This window comes from Paroedura picta, chromosome 3 (genome assembly GCF_049243985.1).
Source record: "Paroedura picta isolate Pp20150507F chromosome 3, Ppicta_v3.0, whole genome shotgun sequence".
Lineage (NCBI taxonomy): Eukaryota > Metazoa > Chordata > Lepidosauria > Squamata > Gekkonidae > Paroedura > Paroedura picta.
The window spans coordinates 3194772-3213303 of NC_135371.1; the positions used below are offsets into that span (position 1 = coordinate 3194772).

The 18532-nt window shown below is 49.2% G+C and overlaps 1 protein-coding gene across 1 annotated transcript in view; it reads right to left on the reverse strand.

The window, feature by feature from the left end:
- Nucleotides 1-18228, reverse strand: part of LOC143833826 (uncharacterized) — a 45719-nt gene extending 27491 nt beyond the window's left edge. Inside the window, exons 1-5 of the mRNA XM_077330051.1 lie at nucleotides 18127-18228; nucleotides 15661-16774; nucleotides 14489-14618; nucleotides 11216-12467; nucleotides 381-1245 (exon numbers count right to left, since the gene is read on the reverse strand). Of these exons, the coding sequence (XP_077186166.1) occupies nucleotides 381-1245; nucleotides 11216-12467; nucleotides 14489-14618; nucleotides 15661-16605 (3192 nt within the window). The 5' untranslated portion in view covers nucleotides 16606-16774; nucleotides 18127-18228. The remainder of the gene's footprint in view (nucleotides 1-380; nucleotides 1246-11215; nucleotides 12468-14488; nucleotides 14619-15660; nucleotides 16775-18126) is intronic.
- Between the last annotated feature and the right edge of the window lie 304 nt (nucleotides 18229-18532).

Sequence of the window (18532 nt, forward strand, 5' to 3'; positions counted from 1 at the left end):
ATCCCGTGAGAGGGGGGTGGGTGGGACAGAGAGCCCTGATATTAGTGCTCTGTGAGAACAGCGCTATCAGGGCTGTGACCAGGGCAAGTTTATCCATGTAGCACGTGCTACGGACCCCACGCTTCCCTGCACGGTGCCCCATGGATTAGGGTGCCCCATGGTGCCCCATGGATTAGGGTTGTAGCCTCTCTCCTTCTCCCTTTTTCCCTTTTTCAGGACCTTCATCAGAGTGACACCCCTTTCCACTGAGGGGCCCTCCCACCGCCAGCCTGGAGGCTCCCGCCGCAATTGTATCGTAGCCTGCACCCCTCAGAATACACCTCCCACAACTCACTGCCGATCCCAGACCCTTTGGGGCGCTGCTGATCACGCACTCTCACCTGCTCTTCCTTCCGCTCAGTCGTTTGCTGGCTCAGGAGGAAGCCCTCGGCCAGGGCCACCGCCTGGGAGCAGGTCTCCGGGCCGCTCTCCCTCACCCAGCTCTGCATTTCCGGGGGCAGGACGGTCAGGAATTGCTCGAGAATGAGCAGCTCCAAGATCTGCTCCTTGGTTTGCTTCTCGGCCTTCAGCCACCCGTGGCAGAGCTCCCGCAGCTGGCTGTAGACCGCTCTCGGCCCCTCGGCCTCCTGGTAGCAGAAGCGGCGGAACTGCTGGCGCTTCCTTTCCCGCGCAATGGCATCCCATTGCAAAATGGCGGCCTTCACCTTCCCGTAATCTTCCCGATCTCTCGAGTCCAGCCTGCTAAAGGCCTGCTGGACGTCCCCGCTGAGGGCCGGCAGGAGCCGGGTCGCCCACACCTCCTTGGGCCACTGGCAAGCTTCGGCCACTTGCTCGAAGGAGGCCAGGAAGCCCTTCGTGTCGTCCCAGGGGGTGGGCTCCACCAACAACTGTGGGATCCCCCAGCCGGCATGAGGAGACTCCATGGCCTTCAGAAACTCTTGCCACTGGGTTTCCCAGTGTTGTAGGAGCATCTCGCTCGATTCCTTCCCGGCCTGTTGGCCCGGTCGTCTTTGCAGGAATTCCTTGACGCTCCCAGCCGGGATGGCCAGAGCAGCTTTCCTTTTCCCTCCTAATTCCTCTGCTTCTTTAGAGCTTTCTGGGTCTTGTTCCTCAGTTTTCATCCTGGGAGGCCTCCAGCGTTCCACCTCTGCCTGGAAATGGAGGCCAAAGTTTGACAGGATTCCTTGGTCGGCGGCCATTTTGTTTCGCGGGCCAATGTTCTTCAGGCTTCTGCTCCGTTGGGGCCTGGGCTACCACGGCAGCTCCAAACACCCTCTTGTCTTGGGTGTGACCTTTCTTACTGAGAGCAAAAGTTTCCCCCCAAAATGAAATTAAAGGGGCTTATGGTTTACGGACAACCCCAGAGTGTTTGAAGACTGGGGGCAAGTAAAGTAGACCACAATAGGAGCACACCAAAATACCCCTGAACGATGTGTTGTTTTAAAATACGAATTAAAGATGATTTCTGTAGGGATTCTACGATGTTTATTCCTTGTCACTCAGTCCAAAAGAAACTTGTGGAATTTTAAGGCCTTTGGATTTTGCTCTCACTACAAAGGACAGCCCCAAACGACAAAGGGGGTCTCTTGGAGATACACTCGATTCTTCGGATATTTTAACCACTGAGATATGAAGTACCAATCTGCTGGTATTTGAGATGGAGAAAAGATGTTTTTTTATTCCTGAGGGGGGAAAAAAGAACAGCAGAGACTGAGATCATACTTCTGTCATATTTTAGCCCACCTTTCTCCTAGGAGCTCAGCACAACCTACATAGTCCTCCCATCTAACATTTTTTCCTCACAACAACCCTGTGGAGTAGGTTAGAACTGACAAACCAAGTGATAAGAAGTCAGCTAGTAATGACTTGCCAGACCTTCCAAGCTGTGGTGGGAGCAAAATAATAACAAAAATAATGACGTTGACAGCTTCACTACATCACTTCTGGGTAAAACCCGAAACTGGTATAGGGTAGCTCTAGGAATTGCCAGAAACTCAATGGTTTCACCATAGAGTTTCTGACAATTCCTAGAGCTACCCTTTGTCAATTAATGGTTTTACTCAAAAGTGGTATAGCAACATCGCTGACGTCATACCCACAAACACACCCACACTATGTCCCTTCCCCCCCCAGGCCTCCCACCAGGTGCCAGGCTCAGCTTCAAGTAGGTCTTCCTCATCCAATAAGGTTGCTAATTTTATCTTGGGAAATTCCTGGTAATCGGGGAGCAGTGCCTATGGAGGCACTTACATTTCTTATAAACTCAATACATAAGAACATAAGAGAAGCCACTTTGGATGTGTCACACAGTGGCCAAAGCCCAGGGGCCATCAGGAGGTCCACCAGTGCATCCAGAACTCCAGAAGCCCTCTTACTATTGCCCTCCAAGCACCAAAAATACAGAAAATCACGGCCCCAAATATAGCGCTCCCGCTATACCTTCTGGCTAAAACCCACTGATGGACCTATACTCCATATACTTATCCAATCCCCTCTTGATGCTGATTCTAATTGAAACTGCCACCACGTCCTGCAGCAGTGAATTCCACACGTCAATTACTCCTTTTTGGGTTTTTTTGCTGGTATATATTTTTAGAAAGCAAAGTAACGATGTGAAAGGGATACAGAAATGAAAAGTTTTAAATTAATTTAACCTCACACTTTATATTTTACTTTGAGGTGATTTTATTGATGGAATCTGTACTGAATCTCTTGGGACACGGCAGAAATTTTGCTGCAGCAGCAGTAATAACAATAACAATAATAATATTTTTGCCACCTCCCTCTACTCAGAGTAGCTTCTAACAATAATAATAAGTTGGTTTTTATACTTTTCACTGGCCAAAGGAGTCTCAAAGCAGCTTACAATTGCCTTCCCCGTCTTTCCCCTCAACAGACCCCTGGTGAGGTAGGCAGGGCTGAGAGAGCTCTCAAAGAACCGCTCTGTAAGAACAGCTCTAGGAGAACCCAGGGTCACCCAGCTGCCTGCATGTGAAGGAGGAGTTGGGAATCAAACCTGGCCTGCCAGATTAACTCTTAACCACTACACTAAGTAATGTACATATCTACTGTAAGAAAATCTATAAAATAGTTATAAATAAGATAGATATTTCTGCAGAGGATCCGCTTCTTTATACTTGTATACCATTCTTCTTCTAAATCTCAATACAATTATATGCATTACATTTACACACAGTTTTTAAACTGGTCCTTATTCTCAGTTTGTCTTCTGTTTGCATAATGAACACTCAGTCACTCCCAGGTTAATTACTCTTGAAGAAATACTTCCTTTTATCTGTTCTAATCTTTCCTTGAGTGCCCACGGGTTCTGGCATTGTAAGAAAGGGGGGAAAGGACTTCTTTCTCTCCCTTCTCTGTCCCATGCAAGATTCTGCAAACCTCTCTCCTGTAACCCCCTAATTATTGTTTCTCCAAGCTAAAGAGCCTTAACTTCTTTGACTTTTTTTTCATAAGGAACCTGCGTTTTTGCATCTTTTCTAATGCTATAAAATCTTTTTCGAGATACAGTGACCAGAACTGTACACCAAATTCCATGTGAGTCCTCACCATAGATTCATACAGGGGTATTATGGTACTGCCTGATTTATTTATTTGTTTTATTTTATTTTATATTTGTAAACTATCCCTCTCTGAAAGTAGGCTCAGGGCGGCTAACGTAAAAAAATATTCCACCTGGCATACGACTGAACCCAGTCTAATCACACGACAATTTATTTATTTATTTATTTTAATTTATATACCCCCCCCCCATGTTCCTCCTTTCCCCTCCCTCTGAAATCTGGACATGAAATCAACGCCAGAAATTACTCTGACCGCTGCAGCACTCAATAGGGATTTTAGCTTAATTTTTTTAATGGTTGTTTGTAAAGTGTTTTATATTTACGCTCAGCCTCCCCTCCCTCACAGGGTGTCTGTTGTGGGGAGAGTAACTGGAAGGGGATTGTAAGCCGCTTTGAGCTTCCTTCAGGTAAAGAAAAGCGTCATATAAGAACCAACTCTTCTTCTTCAGTAATATCAGGGCTCTCTCAGCCTCACCTCCCTCACAGGGTGTCTGTTGCGGGGAGAGGAAAGGGAAGCCGCTTTGAGACTCCTTCAGGTAGAGAAAAGCGGCATATAAGAACCAACTCTTCTTTTTCTTCTACCTGCTTACCAGCATTCAAAGATATGAAAAAAATCTAATGGTGCTGCATTGGGTTCCTTTCTCTCTCTCATCAGTGTAACTTTTGAACTGGACAGTCTGGGAGAGGCAATCAATAAACATAATAAATAATAATAATGTTCCAACAAGTTCACCAGTCCAGGTTCCAGTGGCGAAGGGAGGCGAGAGGGGAGGAAAGGGGGGGGGGGTCGGTCCATCTCGATCTCACTTTTTGCTTATTTGAGCCTCAACCATAGGAGTGCCGTTTGACAGGCCCTTCGAAACTTTGATTGTTCCAATAGGGTCGGTCCCATTAATAACCCCCACCATCGCATTTGCTTTTTGAATTGCAGTCGCCCACGGAGTCAACATCTTCAGCAAACTTTCTACCATGACTCCAAGGTCAGTTATCGCCAGTTCAGACCCCACCACCAGCCGTTGTGAGGATTTTCGGCTCCAGGGCACGTAATTTGGCACTTCCCCATGTCGGACCACATTTGCCACTCTGATGCCTGCAAGGCCCAGCCTCAACAGACCCTTCTGGAGCACCTCCCTGGCACAACTTTGTGTCACCTGCAGACTTTACCTGTTCACTGCTTACGCCCAGTTCCGAATCATTCACGAACAAGTTTAAAAGGGCCAGACCTAGACCCCTAGCCCTGCGATACCCCACAGCTTTCTACCTTCCCCTGTGAAAACTGTCCATGTAGACTCGCTCTCTATCTCCTGTTAATTCACCAGGTTTCTTTTTTTATCCACAAGAGGACTTCTTCTTGTCTCTCACAACGGCCGAGTTGACTTCTCGGAGCCTTTGAGGAGGAGCTTTAGCAATGCTCTCTGGAAGTCTAGGTAAACAACAACGAGGGGATCGCCCTTGTACGCAAAGTCCATCCTCCAAAGCTGCCATTTTCTCAAGGTGGACAGATCTCTGAAGTCTGGAGATGAGTTACAATTCCAGGAGGTCCCCAGGAATTGTGCAGGACGGTAACCCTCCCTTAGCCTGCTTCATTCTGATGAATTTTGCGATCAACGAAGACCACCAAGTAGAAATCAGTCCTTTCTTTGCCTAAGCTTTTAGTATTTCCCTAGAGATCCAAAGCCTGGGCATTCAGGCCATGCCCTGAGGCCTAGCAACCCTCTTTTCCACGAAATATTTCCTCCTTGCGGGCTCAGATCAAAGAAGCCCACAGCAATTTACCTACGGGATAATAGAAGCAATCCACTCGCAATAAAATCTAATTTAATACAAGCGGCAACTTAGCATACATTCCGCAGCCGCAGCCAGATAAATGCACCCTGCAGAAGTAAGACGTGTAACCCTCATGCATTTTGTAAACATTAATGTAAAACGTTTGTGTCTGTCGCTACTGAGGACTCCCGAGTCACCTAACAGAGGTCCGAAACATTTAATTGCACGTTAAGGCTGAAGCCCAGCCTTGAGGAAACCGGCCCATAACCCCATTCCGGACGGCAATAGATATATTTTTAAAGCTGCAATAAATTTTGTTAAGGGTCTGAAAATATCGAAAGCAGGTTTGCAGAATTAAGTTTGGGGTATATTTTGAAAAAAATTTAAAATGCTCTTGCTGGGGCAACAGAGTGAAGGAAGAAGAATAATAATACATAAGAAAAATGTCTGAGTAAAAAGACAAATTCCCCGCTCCCCCCCCGCCCCTCTGCACAGCTGCATAAGTCCAAGGCTGAGGTCTTGCTGTGCCCCACAGACCCCATTGTGGGTCTGCAAAGTGGCAATCACAAGACCCCCCCCCTCCTGCTTTTTGCATTCCTCTTTCCTGCCCCCAGCCGGCTGGGCCACCTCCCTGGACACACCTTTGCTCCAAACTCACCTCTCCTGTGATTTCCAGATGTGCACAGATGCTGCTGAGGATCTCAGTGTGAAAAGGAGGGGGATTCACTGGTCTGCTCTCATTTGTTTAAGGGAAAAAACACACACACACAGGCCCCCCCTCCTTTCCCTTTTTGATCCTCTCTAGGAAACTTCAGCTCTGCTAGTTTAACTCTTTGCTAGCTGCACTTCCTCCCTCTTTCACTCAAAGGCTCCTTTCATCCACACCGTGTCCATCTGGCCTGCTTGCCGGTTTAAGACGCTGGAGAGCAGAAGAGCTGGGGGATTTCAGAGTGGCTTGCACCTTTCCCCTTTTTCTCCTTACAACAGACACCCTGCGAGGTAGATGGGGCTGGGAGAACTCTGAGAGAACTGCTCTAAAAGCACTGGGACTGGCCCAAGGTTACCCAGTTGCCTTCATGTGGAGGAGTGAGGGATTGAACCTGCTTCTCTAACTTAGAGTCTGCTGCTTTTTATCCATCGCACCATGCTAAATTCACAGTATGTTCGTCCATGTATTTAACACATTAGTGGAGCCCCACTTGGTCAAATATTCAGCTCTTAGGGAAGCTACCGATGTCAAAAGTAGAGAAGAAATAGTTCCAAAGGGTACGGTTGCTGAATCCAATTTGGGCAATTCCAGGAGTTTAGGGGGAAGAGTAGAACATGGGAAGAGTGGAATTTGGCAAAAGGAGGGGGTTCAGCAGGGGTGGGATGGCTTGGAGACCTTATTCTGAAGGTGCCACCAGGGGAACTGATTTCTGTCTTTAAACCGGTCAATAAAATCAGAGCCCAGTAGCACCTTTAAGACCAACAAAGATTTATTCAGGTCGTGAGCTTTCGAGTGCAGCTTGCACTCGAAAGCTCATGCCCTGAATAAATCTTTGTTGGTCTTAAAGGTGCTACTGGGCTCTGATTTTATTGTGCTGCTTCAGACCAACACGGCGACCCATTTGAATTTAGACCAGTCGTAATTCTGGGAGAACTCCAGGCTCCACCATTGGTGATGTGAAGTGGCTGTAAAAAAAAAGGCTATTTCAATCCAGGTGACCTTGGGGGAGACATAGCGACCAGGTCACAAGAATTAATAGTCGCCCTATAAGTTGTAGTTGACAGACCGAGGATTGCCAATCTCCAGGGAGGGCCTGGAGCTCTCCTGCCCAATTTCAATTGGTTTCCAGAACAAGGTCTGAGTCCCGTGAAGTTTTACTCAGGGCTAGCTAAGCTTTCCTGTCTGAACACACATCCTCAGACACCTGCAAAGACACACTTTGTCTGCCATTGTAGTAAGGTGATTGTAAGCTGCTGTAAGACTAACCATAGCGTGCATATTAACCTTAACCAATGCCACAGGGCCTGCAAAACAGCTATTCTGCCAGGCCTACGACGGAGGTCAGAGTTAACAGTGAGAAGTTGCTGGCCATCCATAGGCAACAATCTTAAGGACGCCATACAGGCCCCCAGGAAGAAACCCACCGTAATATTTTATAAGAGGCGGCCATAGGTTGCCAACTGGACTAGTTGAATTTTCAAACTAAACTTTACATTTTGAACTGTATTATATTGAATTACTTTGCACTGCTCTGAGCCCTTTTGGGGAACGACAGAATGAAAGTCAAATAATCTGTTCCATGTAATATTTCTGGCAAGGCCTTGGAGGAGGAGCTGGTCTCATGGCCTAAGTGCACTTAACACCCACTCAGGGCAGCTGTCCCGCCCCCGACTGCCTCCTCCTCCTCCAACCAGCATGCCTGTCGCAGCCAGTCGATGGCTTTCTGTCCCCCACCCCTGACCACCCCCCTCCTCCTTCCACTTCCATCCGAGGCTCGGAGGCTGCGGATCCCTGCTGTGTGGGGGCTGCCCCTGCCGGTGTTTCCTGCCTGGGGGCCTCCAGGCTGCAGGTTTTCCAAGTCCTGGGGGGAGGGAGAGGCCATCTGCAAAGTTCTTCCACCCCATTCCCAATCTAGCACCGTTGTATTCCTGAATGCAACAGGCTTGGCCCCTAGTATATACATAAAACTGCAGTTAAAAACACACACACACACCAAAATTCAAATTGCAGTTTCCAGTTTGATGAATCCTAGCTAGTTTAAGTGGCTCACTTCCACTTAGTTTAAATTTAAAGTACGGTTTCATAAAGACACAACAGCAGATCTCAACCATGGTCAGCTTGTGTTTTCAGAAGCATCAAGCATGGCTTTGGTTCCAGACTATGTGTCAGGCTAAGCAACCCCAATTCCTCCTCCTTGATGTAGTGATTAAGATCAGCACCCTCTAATCTGGGGAGCCGGGTTTGATTCCAGAGTCCTCCAAATGCAGCCAGCTGGGCTAGTCAGAGTCCTTTTAGAGCTGTTTGCAGAGCAGTTCTCTCAGAACTCTCAGCCCCAACCACCTCACAGAGTGTCCTGTCACAGTATTGCAGAGTAGTTCTTGCATAGCTCCACTTACATCACAGGGTCTGTTGTGGGGAGAGGAAGGGAAGGCGATTCTGAGACTCCTTCGAGCAGGGAGAAGTGGGGTACAAAAAACAATTCTTCAAAAAGACCCTGTTCAGGAGAATCTGTTTTTCAATAATTCATCAAAACAAAGATGGGGTGCTACTGGCCCAAGGTCTCCCCTGGCCAAGTGGGGGATTCGAACACAGGCCTCCCAGATCTTAGTCAAATCCTGTAGCCACCGCTCCCCCCTGGGTCTCCTTCGGCCGAGCCTTGCTCTTACCTGCCCCTCTTGGCCCTCTGACACCCACTTCCGCTGTTGGAACCCTTCCGCCAAGGTCACCGCCTGGACCCAGGTCTTCGGGCAGCCAGAACCAGCAGCTCAAAGATCTGCTCCCTGGTGTCATTCTCCGGCTTCAACCACCAGGAGCACCTACTTCACAAGGCACCAGTTGCAAGGAAAGCAAAGAGACTGTGTGCTGCTTTGGGGCCACTTAAGCTAGAGAAAAGCAAAGCATAAAACTCAATTTTTTCCCTGTGGCATCTCCTGTCCGACTGGGAGCAGATGAGGCAAAGGATTCTGGACACAGCACCCTGCGGCTTCACTCCATGGCCAGAAGAGACCTCTCCTCTTCCTTGTTCAGCACTAGGGACAGCAGCTGGAAGCCCAAGAACACGTCTATCCAGGCAGAAAATGGCAAAGAACAAGTGTCCCATTGGCCAAATGCTTCATTGAACATAACCATGGTCCCTCTAATGTTTTTTTTTTTTTTGGGGGGGGGGGCTGCGGAAACTGACCAGTAGAAATGGAAGGTTGCTGCCAAGGAGAGAAGCAGCCCAAATTGTCAGATTCCAAACACCAAAGAGGGTTAAATGTGTTTTGGGAATTGCATCAGCTTTTGTTTAAAAAAAAATGAGGAGAGATTACATCAGCTGTATTTCAAAGAATCACAGCTGGAAGGGGCCATACAGGCTGTCTAGTCCTGTAGGGGGGTCTCAGAATATAGGAAGAGATTCTCATGGATGAATTGTTGGAAGATGAACAGATTGGTAAGTTTATTAAAATGCAGGGGGGGGATTCATTTATGGGCTTCAGCTGGCCGTGTTGAAAATTATTTGCACATCAGAAAACTTGTAAAAAAAAAACAACAATCTCAAAGCTACAATAAACTCTAGCCGTTTGAGGGTGGAGTTTAACTTTTAATACCTGCTGTGATTTTAACCATAATTTTAAACACTCAAACATTTTATTGTTGTGTTACATATTGCCCTGAAGAACTGTATTTTAGGGGCAAAATGCATTGGGAATTCTTAGGGGCAGATTTTTAAAAACTGAGCAATAAAATTATTGATTTATTCGATTTATAGACCGCTGCTCCCAACAAGCTGGCTTGAGGCGGTTCATAGAATTCATATAAAAACATAAAAACAAATATCCCGTAAAAACACTCCAATGTTAACATCTTCCAAGATCTCAACCATAAAAGTGGTGAAAGGCCCTGGCACTGGTCGATGCCAGGCACGCCTCCTGGGGCCCTGGGGCCCTCAGCAAATTTATACCGGCAGAGCGGAGTGCCCTGAGGGGGGCATAAGGAGGTAGGCACTCCTGCAGGTAAGTAGGGCCCCATTCTGCCTCAGCCTTCTTTTTCCATCCATATTTTTCTGGCCAAACGAGACCTCTGCTTTTTCTCGTGTTTGAGTTCAGCATTAGGGATAGCAACCACTCGAAATTAAAAAACACAGCAGAACAGATGGAAGCTCTTTTTTTTTTACTGAAAAGCACGTGAAGAACATGTAGCTGTGGGAACAAATAAAATAAGTTGCCACCTCAGGAAAATGTCATGCATTATATATTGTACTGGAAGAGCATTCTCTTCATCAAGAGACACGTAGATAAGGGAATCCGGGAAGGACTGCAATGAACACACCTTTTTAATAGAACAAAGAGCAAAGAAAGCTTCATATAAAACTTCGTATTAAATTCTGCCTTTCAGGCCTAATAAAAATACTTCCTCAAAAAAAAACAAAAAAACTGACATGGCTCAGATACTCAAAGTATGAACTCTATACTGTCTTCAGCTGTCCAAGAAACAAACCTCACGTCATTTGTGAAATTATCCAGACCTGGTCACGTTTTCCCAAGTTGGCCTCCAAGTCTAGAGAAATTATTGACTCTGGCCATTAAGGCTCCAAGTAACCAGTTATGGAAGCGTCCTAAGCCAGGAAGTCCCTGGAATATGACATCATCAAAATGCGCCTGAAGCTCTGCCTTACAAATGAACTCCTTCAGAGCATGCAGGCGGACTAACTTCCAACGATAAAATCAACAAGAACAAAACAAAAGGATTAGTGTATTCTAAGAACAAAGCGTTGACTTTAGATTTGAGAACATGCGAAGATCAGACACCTGATTTTATCGGCGTACAAATTATTATTTTTTTTAGAAGAAAGAGACAATACTGTTCTTGGAGTTCAGATTTCGGAGGAAGAGGAAAAAGAAACAAAAAAAAGAAAAAGATGGGCAACGAGGAACGACGCCTGCATGTTTTTGGCGGCACGGAAGGCCTCCGATTGCTAGCCAGCGAAATGCCGGGGGGCTGGAACCTGGAAACGATCTCTCAAGATGAGAACGGAAATCCGAGGGCTGGGTACGTGCGTGTTTTAAGTCCGTAAAACAACAAAGCTGATGGGGAGAGACTCCTGGGGAGTCATAAGCCCTGTGCTTTCAATTACTGGCTGGCTTTATCTTCCCCATCTCACCCGCGGTTCGTTCACTCCTTCCTGACTTCCCCGTCGCTGTTAGTTCTCCCGGGGACAGACAGCCCCGCCTCAACCCCCAGACTCTTCTCCCCCACGTGGACCGTGTAATGCCGGTGGAGTTCCGATTTGGAGCGGAAGTTCTTCCCGCAGTCGGCGCACAGGAAGGGCTTCGCTCCCGTGTGGGTCCTCTGGTGGGAAATGAGGTTGGAGTTGCGGTTGAAGCTCTTGCCGCACTCCAGGCAGGTGTAGGGCTTCTCCCCCGTGTGGATCTTCTGGTGCCTGGTCAGGCTGGTGCTGTCGCAGAAGCTCTTCCCGCAGTCGGAGCAGATGTAGGGGGTGCCCCCCGTGTGGACCCGCTGGTGCCGAACCAGGCTCATGTTCGAATAGTAGCTTTTCCCGCACTCGGCACACTCGAACGGCTTCACCCCGGTGTGGGTTTTCTGGTGGGTGATGAGGTTCGAACTCCAGCGGAAGCCCTTGCCGCACTCCAGGCAGGTGTAGGGCATCTCCCCCGTGTGGATCCGCTGGTGGAGGGTGAGGTCCGCCTTCCGGCAGAAGTTCTTCCCGCACTCCAGGCAGCTGTACGGCTTCTCGCCCGTGTGGATGCGCTGGTGGATGCGCAGCTCCGACCTCTCGCAGAAGCTCACCCCGCACTCGGGACACTTGTACGGCTTCTCCCCCTTGTGGATGATGGAGTGGCGGATCAGGTGCGACTTCACCCGGAAGCTTTTCCCGCAGTCCAGGCACTGATAGGCTTTCTCCCCTGCGTGGATCCTCTGGTGGATGGTGAGGCCCGAGCTTTGACAGAAGCACTTCCCGCAGTCCAGGCATTTGTACGGCTTCTCCCCCGTGTGGATCCTCTGGTGCCTCACGAGACTCGTGCTGTAGTTGAAGCTCTTCCCGCAGTCCAGGCATTTGTAGGGCATGTCGCCCGTGTGGGTGACCTTAAATTCAATGATGTCCGAATTTTCCACCAGGCTGTTCTCTTCCTCCACACGTTCACTCTTTACTGTGTGGATTCTCTGGGGGGCTGTACTTTCCCCCCGAGGCTCCTCGCTTTTGGGAAGTTTTTCTGGTTTTCCGCCTGGGGAACTCCCCTGGGGGTCTTCCATTCCCTGCCAACTTCCGGAAGCTTCCATCTGCTCCTCACGCGCGGAACCTTCCTTGCCTGCGCTGCCCGTCGGGACCCCGTTGGTTCCATCCTCGCTGGAACATCCCAGCTGCTTGCTGTCTTCGTCCTCAACCGCAGCCAGCCTCAATTGTCCTGCTGGAGTGATTAAAACGGGGATTAAAAGGAGGCACTCATTGTTCGAGGATGTAGCGACAGGCACAAGGACAGTTTTAAAAGGAGATTCGAAAAAGAAGAGTTGGGTTTCATACCCTGCCTTTCACTCAAAACGGCTTACAATCACCTTCCGTTCCTCTCCCCACAGCAGACTTCCTGTGAGGCAGGTAAGGCTAAAAGAGCTCTGAGAGAACAAGCTCTAATATGACTGTGACTGGCCCAAGATCACCCAGCTGAGCTGGCTGCTTGTGGTGGTGCGGGGAATCAAACCTGGCTCTCCAGATTAGACACTGCCAACCACTACACCGAGGTGAATTAGATAAATTAATCTGGGATAATTCTATCAGTGGCTCCTAGCCATGGTGACGAAGGGGAACCTCCACATTCAGAGGCAGTTAACCTCTGCATCCCAGAGCCCAGAAGCTGCCTCAGGGGAAGGAATTAACTGGTAGCTCCTGATAGGCTTATTCTCCACGAACCTATCCAGTTCCCCTTTTAAAGCTGTTTATTCCTGTGGCCATCACTACATCCTCTGGCATTTTCACTGGGTTTTGCCACATGTCACGTAGTCTTAAAAACACAAAAGCACAGAATCAAGAAATATTTACGCCTCACCCCAGCACTAATATCACATTTTCAGCTTTCAAAACACCTTCGCTAAAAGAAGATTAGTTAAGGAGTCACAAGAAAACATTTTTTGCTGCCACTGACCAGCATCGCAGCCCCCACAGAAATTGGCTCCTTGCAAGTGTACGACAGCCCTGTGAAGTAGACCATATTGCAAATGCCAAGAGTGCCAACCTCCAACTGGGGCAGGAGACTTTTCAGACTTGCAACTTCTCTCCAGATAGTGTTATCTCCTTATCTTTGAAACCCTTAATAAAATATTATTTTTAAAAAAATGGGTATTTAGCAGGATTGCCATTCCCAAAACTCTCTAAAGCGTGACAGAACTGAACTGTGTTGGGTCTTGTGACTCTTCACACAAGAGGATCTGGGAGGGAAAAGATTAAGAGAATCCTCTTGGTTCAGGGCCAATTGAGAATCGGACTCACCAATGGGTTCAAGATATTCAACCGCGTTGACCATTGCTTGCCCTTCTGCAATTAATATTATATAGGACCTCTCTGCTGTCTCTTACCTGGTTCTGGAGCCGTAGAAAAGAAACCTTTGTGAAAGTCATCTGTTTGCAATAAGTTAAATGTCCCTGCATGAATGGGTCATGTCAGATGTCCTTCCATTTCTGTAAGTAAAATTTCTTTCTCTTGCTACCATTGGAGTCAGATCATCTTTGTCAATGGCCTGTTTTTTTCCCTTCACCTGGAAACGTGAAGGACCAGGGACACTCAAGGAAGCTTCTGTGCTTCTGAGGCAAATGATTTCTCTTTGACATCTAACCCGATAATGACTGCTAGCAGATCAAGCTTATCATAGAATCCTAGAATCATAGAGTTGGAAGGGGCCATACAGGCCATCTAGTCCAACCCCCTGCTCAACGCAGGATTAGCCCTAAGCATCCTAAAGCATCCAAGAATAGTGTGTATCCAACCTTTGCTTGAAGACTGCCAGTGAGGGGGAGCTCACCACCTCCTTAGGCAGCCTATTCCACTGCTGAACTACTCTGACTGTGAAATTTTTTTCCTGATATCTGGCCTATATCGTTGTACTTGAAGTTTAAACCCATTACTGCATGTCCTCTCCTCTGCAGCCAACATCAATCTGATCAATACATCAATCTGATCGGGAGGTGGTGAGTTCTCCTTCTTTGGATGTTTTTAAGCACAGACTAGATAGTCATCTGATGGAAATGCTGATTTTATGAACTTAAGCAGATTGTGAGTGGGCGGACAGGTAGTTGTGAGTTCCTGCAGGGGGTTGGACTAGATGACCCTGCAGGTCCCCTTCCGACTATGATTCTATGAATATCACCAGAGACAGAAGCTCCAGAGACACTCCCCCTCTTTTCTAGTGAACCTCAAAATCAGCCACAAGACGTCTCTTACCCATCAAGCTTGCACTCCCTGAGCCCTCCTCTGGTCTGGCTTCTTGGGAGGCCTGCTTCATCTCACAATGCAACGGAGAATGCTCTGCCTCGGAGAAATTCGGGATCCCTTCTTTTGTCATCTCCTTGATCTGAAAGCAGAAAGGAAGATCCCATTTAGGAGACTGAGAAAACAGGCTTGCAATTCAAAGGGATGCTCACAGCTACATCAAGAAGACCTGTTTTTTTATACCCCGTTGCTTCACTACCCGAAGGAGTCTCAAAGCGGCTTCCAATCGTCTTCCCTTTCCTCTCCCCACAACAGACACCCTGTGAGGTGGGTGAGGCTGAGAGAGCCCTGATATTACTGAAGAAAAAGAAGGTTCTTATATGCCGCTTTTCTCTACCCGAAGGAGTCTCAAAGTAGCTTCCAGTCGCCTTCCCTTTCCTCTCCCCACAACAGACACCCTGTGAGGTAGGTGAGGCTGAGAGAGCCGCCCTATGAGACCATCCCTACGAGAACTGTAACTAGCCCAGGGTCAGCCAGCGTGGTGTACTGGTTAAGAGCCCCAGACTATAATCTGTAGAAATGGGTTTGATTCCTCACTCCTCTGCATGCAGCCAGCTGGGTGACTCAGTGCTAGTCAGTTGTCATAGAGTTTTTCTTGCAGAGTTCTGTCAGAGCTCTTTCTGTCCCTCACAGGGGCCTTGGGGAGAGGAAAGGCAGGCGACTGTTAGTTGCTTTGGGACTCTTTTGGGTAGTGACAATCATTTTGTGACGTAGAGGTTAAAAGCGGCGGCTTCTAATCTGGCAAGCCAGGTTCGATTCCCCCTCCTCCTCCCCATGCAGCCTGCTGGGTGACCTTGGGCTTGTCAGTCCTGTCACAGTCTTGCAGAGCAGTTCTCGCAGAGCTCCACCTACCTCGCAGGATGTCTGTTGTGGGGAGAGGAAGGGACGGTGATTGTAAGCTGCTCTGAGACTCCTTTGGGCAGTGAAAAGCGGGGTACAAAAACCAATTCTTCAAAAATAACCCTCTTCAGGGGAATCTGTCCAAAAAAAGATGGAAGGGTGCGGACTGGCCCAAGGTCTCCCCTGGCCAAGTGGGGGATTCGAACACGGGCCTCCCAGATCTTAGTCAAATCCTGTAGCCCCTGCTCCCCGCTGGCTCTCCTTAGGCTGAGCCTTGCTCTTACCTGCTCCTCTTGGCCCTCAGACAGCCGCTTCCGCAGTTGGAACCCTTCCGCCAAGGTCACCGCCTGGGCACAGGTCTTCGGGCAGCCTTCCATGACCCAGCTCTGGATCTCCGGGGGCAGGATGTCCAGGAACTGCTCCAGAACCAGCAGCTCAAAGATCTGCTCCTTGGTGTGCCTCTCGGGCTTCAGCCACCGGCAGCAGAGGAACCAGAGGCGGCTGCAGGCCTCACGGGGCCCTTCCGCCTCGCGGTAACAGAACTGCCGGAAGTGCTGGCGCTGAATCTCCGAGACAACCATGTCCTCATCCAGGACCTTTTCCTCCCTTTTCTCCAAGGGATCCTCCATCTTGGTGGCCTCCTCGCCAAGGCCTGGCTGGCTGGGGGCCTCCCACTCCTCTGAGGGGCACCGGATGCCCCCTGCCTGTCTTCCAAGAGAGGCGGCGGGAGGAGTCCGAGTCCCTGCCAGGCCTGAGGGCTCCGGCTCCTGGAGTGTCCTGCTGTTGGAGCCAGGAAAGGCTACTCTGTGGGGGACCTCCGGCCTCTCTCTGGCGTCCGTCTGAGAAAGCAGTCCCAGCTCGTGGCTTTGTTTAACTAGGTCTTGCCATGGCAGGAGAAAGTCCCTGGTGCTCTCGGGCTGAGGGACGCCAGGCGCATTCTCCCACGCATCCTGCCGCACGGGGTCTTCGGCCTCCTGCTCCTCCATTTCCTCCTCCAGCTTTGGGCTGACTCTTTCCAGCCCCTCTATCACCTCTTCTGTTCTGGGGTCTACCGGCCTCAGTTCCTCCCCCGGAACAGGGCTCATTCCTTCCAGCACCTCCATTTCTTGCCCCCTAACAGGGTCTGGCCCATCCCGCTCTCCTGCTTCCTTCTCCGACAGCCTCACTAGCTCTAGCGGGCCCTGCAACTTGACCCTCAAGCCACACAGCGTGCTGTGGTCTGCCGCCATTTTGTCCAAAGTCACCACGGAATCGCTTTGTGAATCCTCTCAGGGCCTCTACCAGCGACGGCCGTTTCCAGGCTGAAAGAAGGGGCTACACGTAGGTGATGATCCCGTTCCAGAGGGGCTTCTCCCTGAAGGTGGGGGTTCTCGGAGGCCTTTGAAGTTTGCCCTCCTCCTGAAGAAAAAGGCATTCAGTTACGCAAGACCCTGGACACCTCCCCAAGAAGGGGCTTTTTGACGACATAAAAACAAATGAGCATTGCAAAGGGGGAAAAAACGAGTCACAAGCCCATGATGAGGGAAGAACTTCCCCAGGGCGATGAACGTGATCCCCCTCATCAGGAGGCCCCCACCGATGCTTATATTGAGGGCAGCATTTGACTAATTTGGAGGTTCTTTGCAGAGACCACGGGGAGAGGGGCAGCCTATAAATTAAAACATATATATATATATTTAAAATAAATAGCAAGCCTGTAGGGTCTGAGGTGGTCTACCAACGTGTAGGTATTTAAAACATTTTAAGCTGGCCTTCTAACCTAGTGGATCTCAAAGCAGTTTGCAATATATAAACAATAATGCCACACAATTTAAAATGACCAGCGGGGGCTACCAATCGGTACAAACGAAAGTAGCTTAAAATTGACAGGGGAGAAAGTGAAATCGGCATGGGTGATGATGGGGGGGGTGTGAATACACTAAAAATACATAACTGAATTAAGGAAGTCTGTTTATTATTATTAAACAGAGACACGGGCCCTGATTGAACTATCAAAATTCTGCAGAGCCTGCCAAAGGGCACCACCACCAAAGGGATGCACAGACACACTGCATCCCCCCCACACACACACAGTCCATGCCACCCAGAAAACCGAGATAGAGTTTTTACTATTACTTATTGTCGACAGTTTTTACATCCTGACTTTAAATTGAATGCTGTTGCAGAAATATATATTGCGTGTCACCCCAAGCAAGGATGCAAAGAGGAGCAATCAATAAATCAAATAACAAATGCTAAAGCAATAATAAACTATATAGTTAAAACGTATATAGGTTTAAAAAAAACATTGCTTTGAAAAGAAACCTGCCAACTGGGCACCTGGGCGCGCGTGGTATTGCTACAGGGCACGGGTAGTCAACCTGTGGTCCTCCAGATGTCCATGGACTACAGTTCCCATGAGCCCTGCTGGCAGGGGCTCATGGGAACTGTCGTCCATGGCCATCTGGAGGACCACAGGTTGACTACCCCTGCTGTGGGGAATGCAGCCCGCCCCCGCCGTTAAAGGGCTGCCTACTGACTTTTGAATGGCAGAGCGCCGCAGAAGCCCCTCTCCTAAAGCCTCTTTCCAAAAACACGATCGCAGAAGCGCTCTGTGTGGGCTCGAAAGCTTGCACGCTGCGGACCCCGCCTGCAAAGTTCTTCTGCCGCGGCCAGCCCAGACAGGAGCGACAGGAGGGGGCGGGAAAGCCGCCTGCCGCCCAGCCGGATTCCCTCCCCGCGTTGCATGTCCTGCAGCCGCCCGCACTCACCACGCGGCCGCCATTCGCCCCCCGCAGGGCAGCTGCGGAGAATTCCAACCGGAAGGAACTCTGCCAGGCTCGCTCGCGCGGTGCGGGCGCGGGTTCTCGGAGGCCTTTGAAGTTTGCCCTCCTCCTCTCTAGCAGGCTCGTTCTAAGGAACTCTCTCGTCTTAACCCTTTCTTAGATTCCCTTTCCCCTCCCATCACCACCTTTGCAGACTTTGGAGTAACTGGGGGGGGGGGGGGGGGCTCTGCTATAGGTTTATGGGAGGTGAAGAGAGAAAGGGGGGGGGGATTCTGGATTAAGTGCATTTTTATTCCACCCAAAAGGATACAAGGTGATTTAGAAGTGGGGGACTATTTGGAGGATGAGGTTAGCATGATATAAAATAATAATAACAATTTTAGTGGTTTTG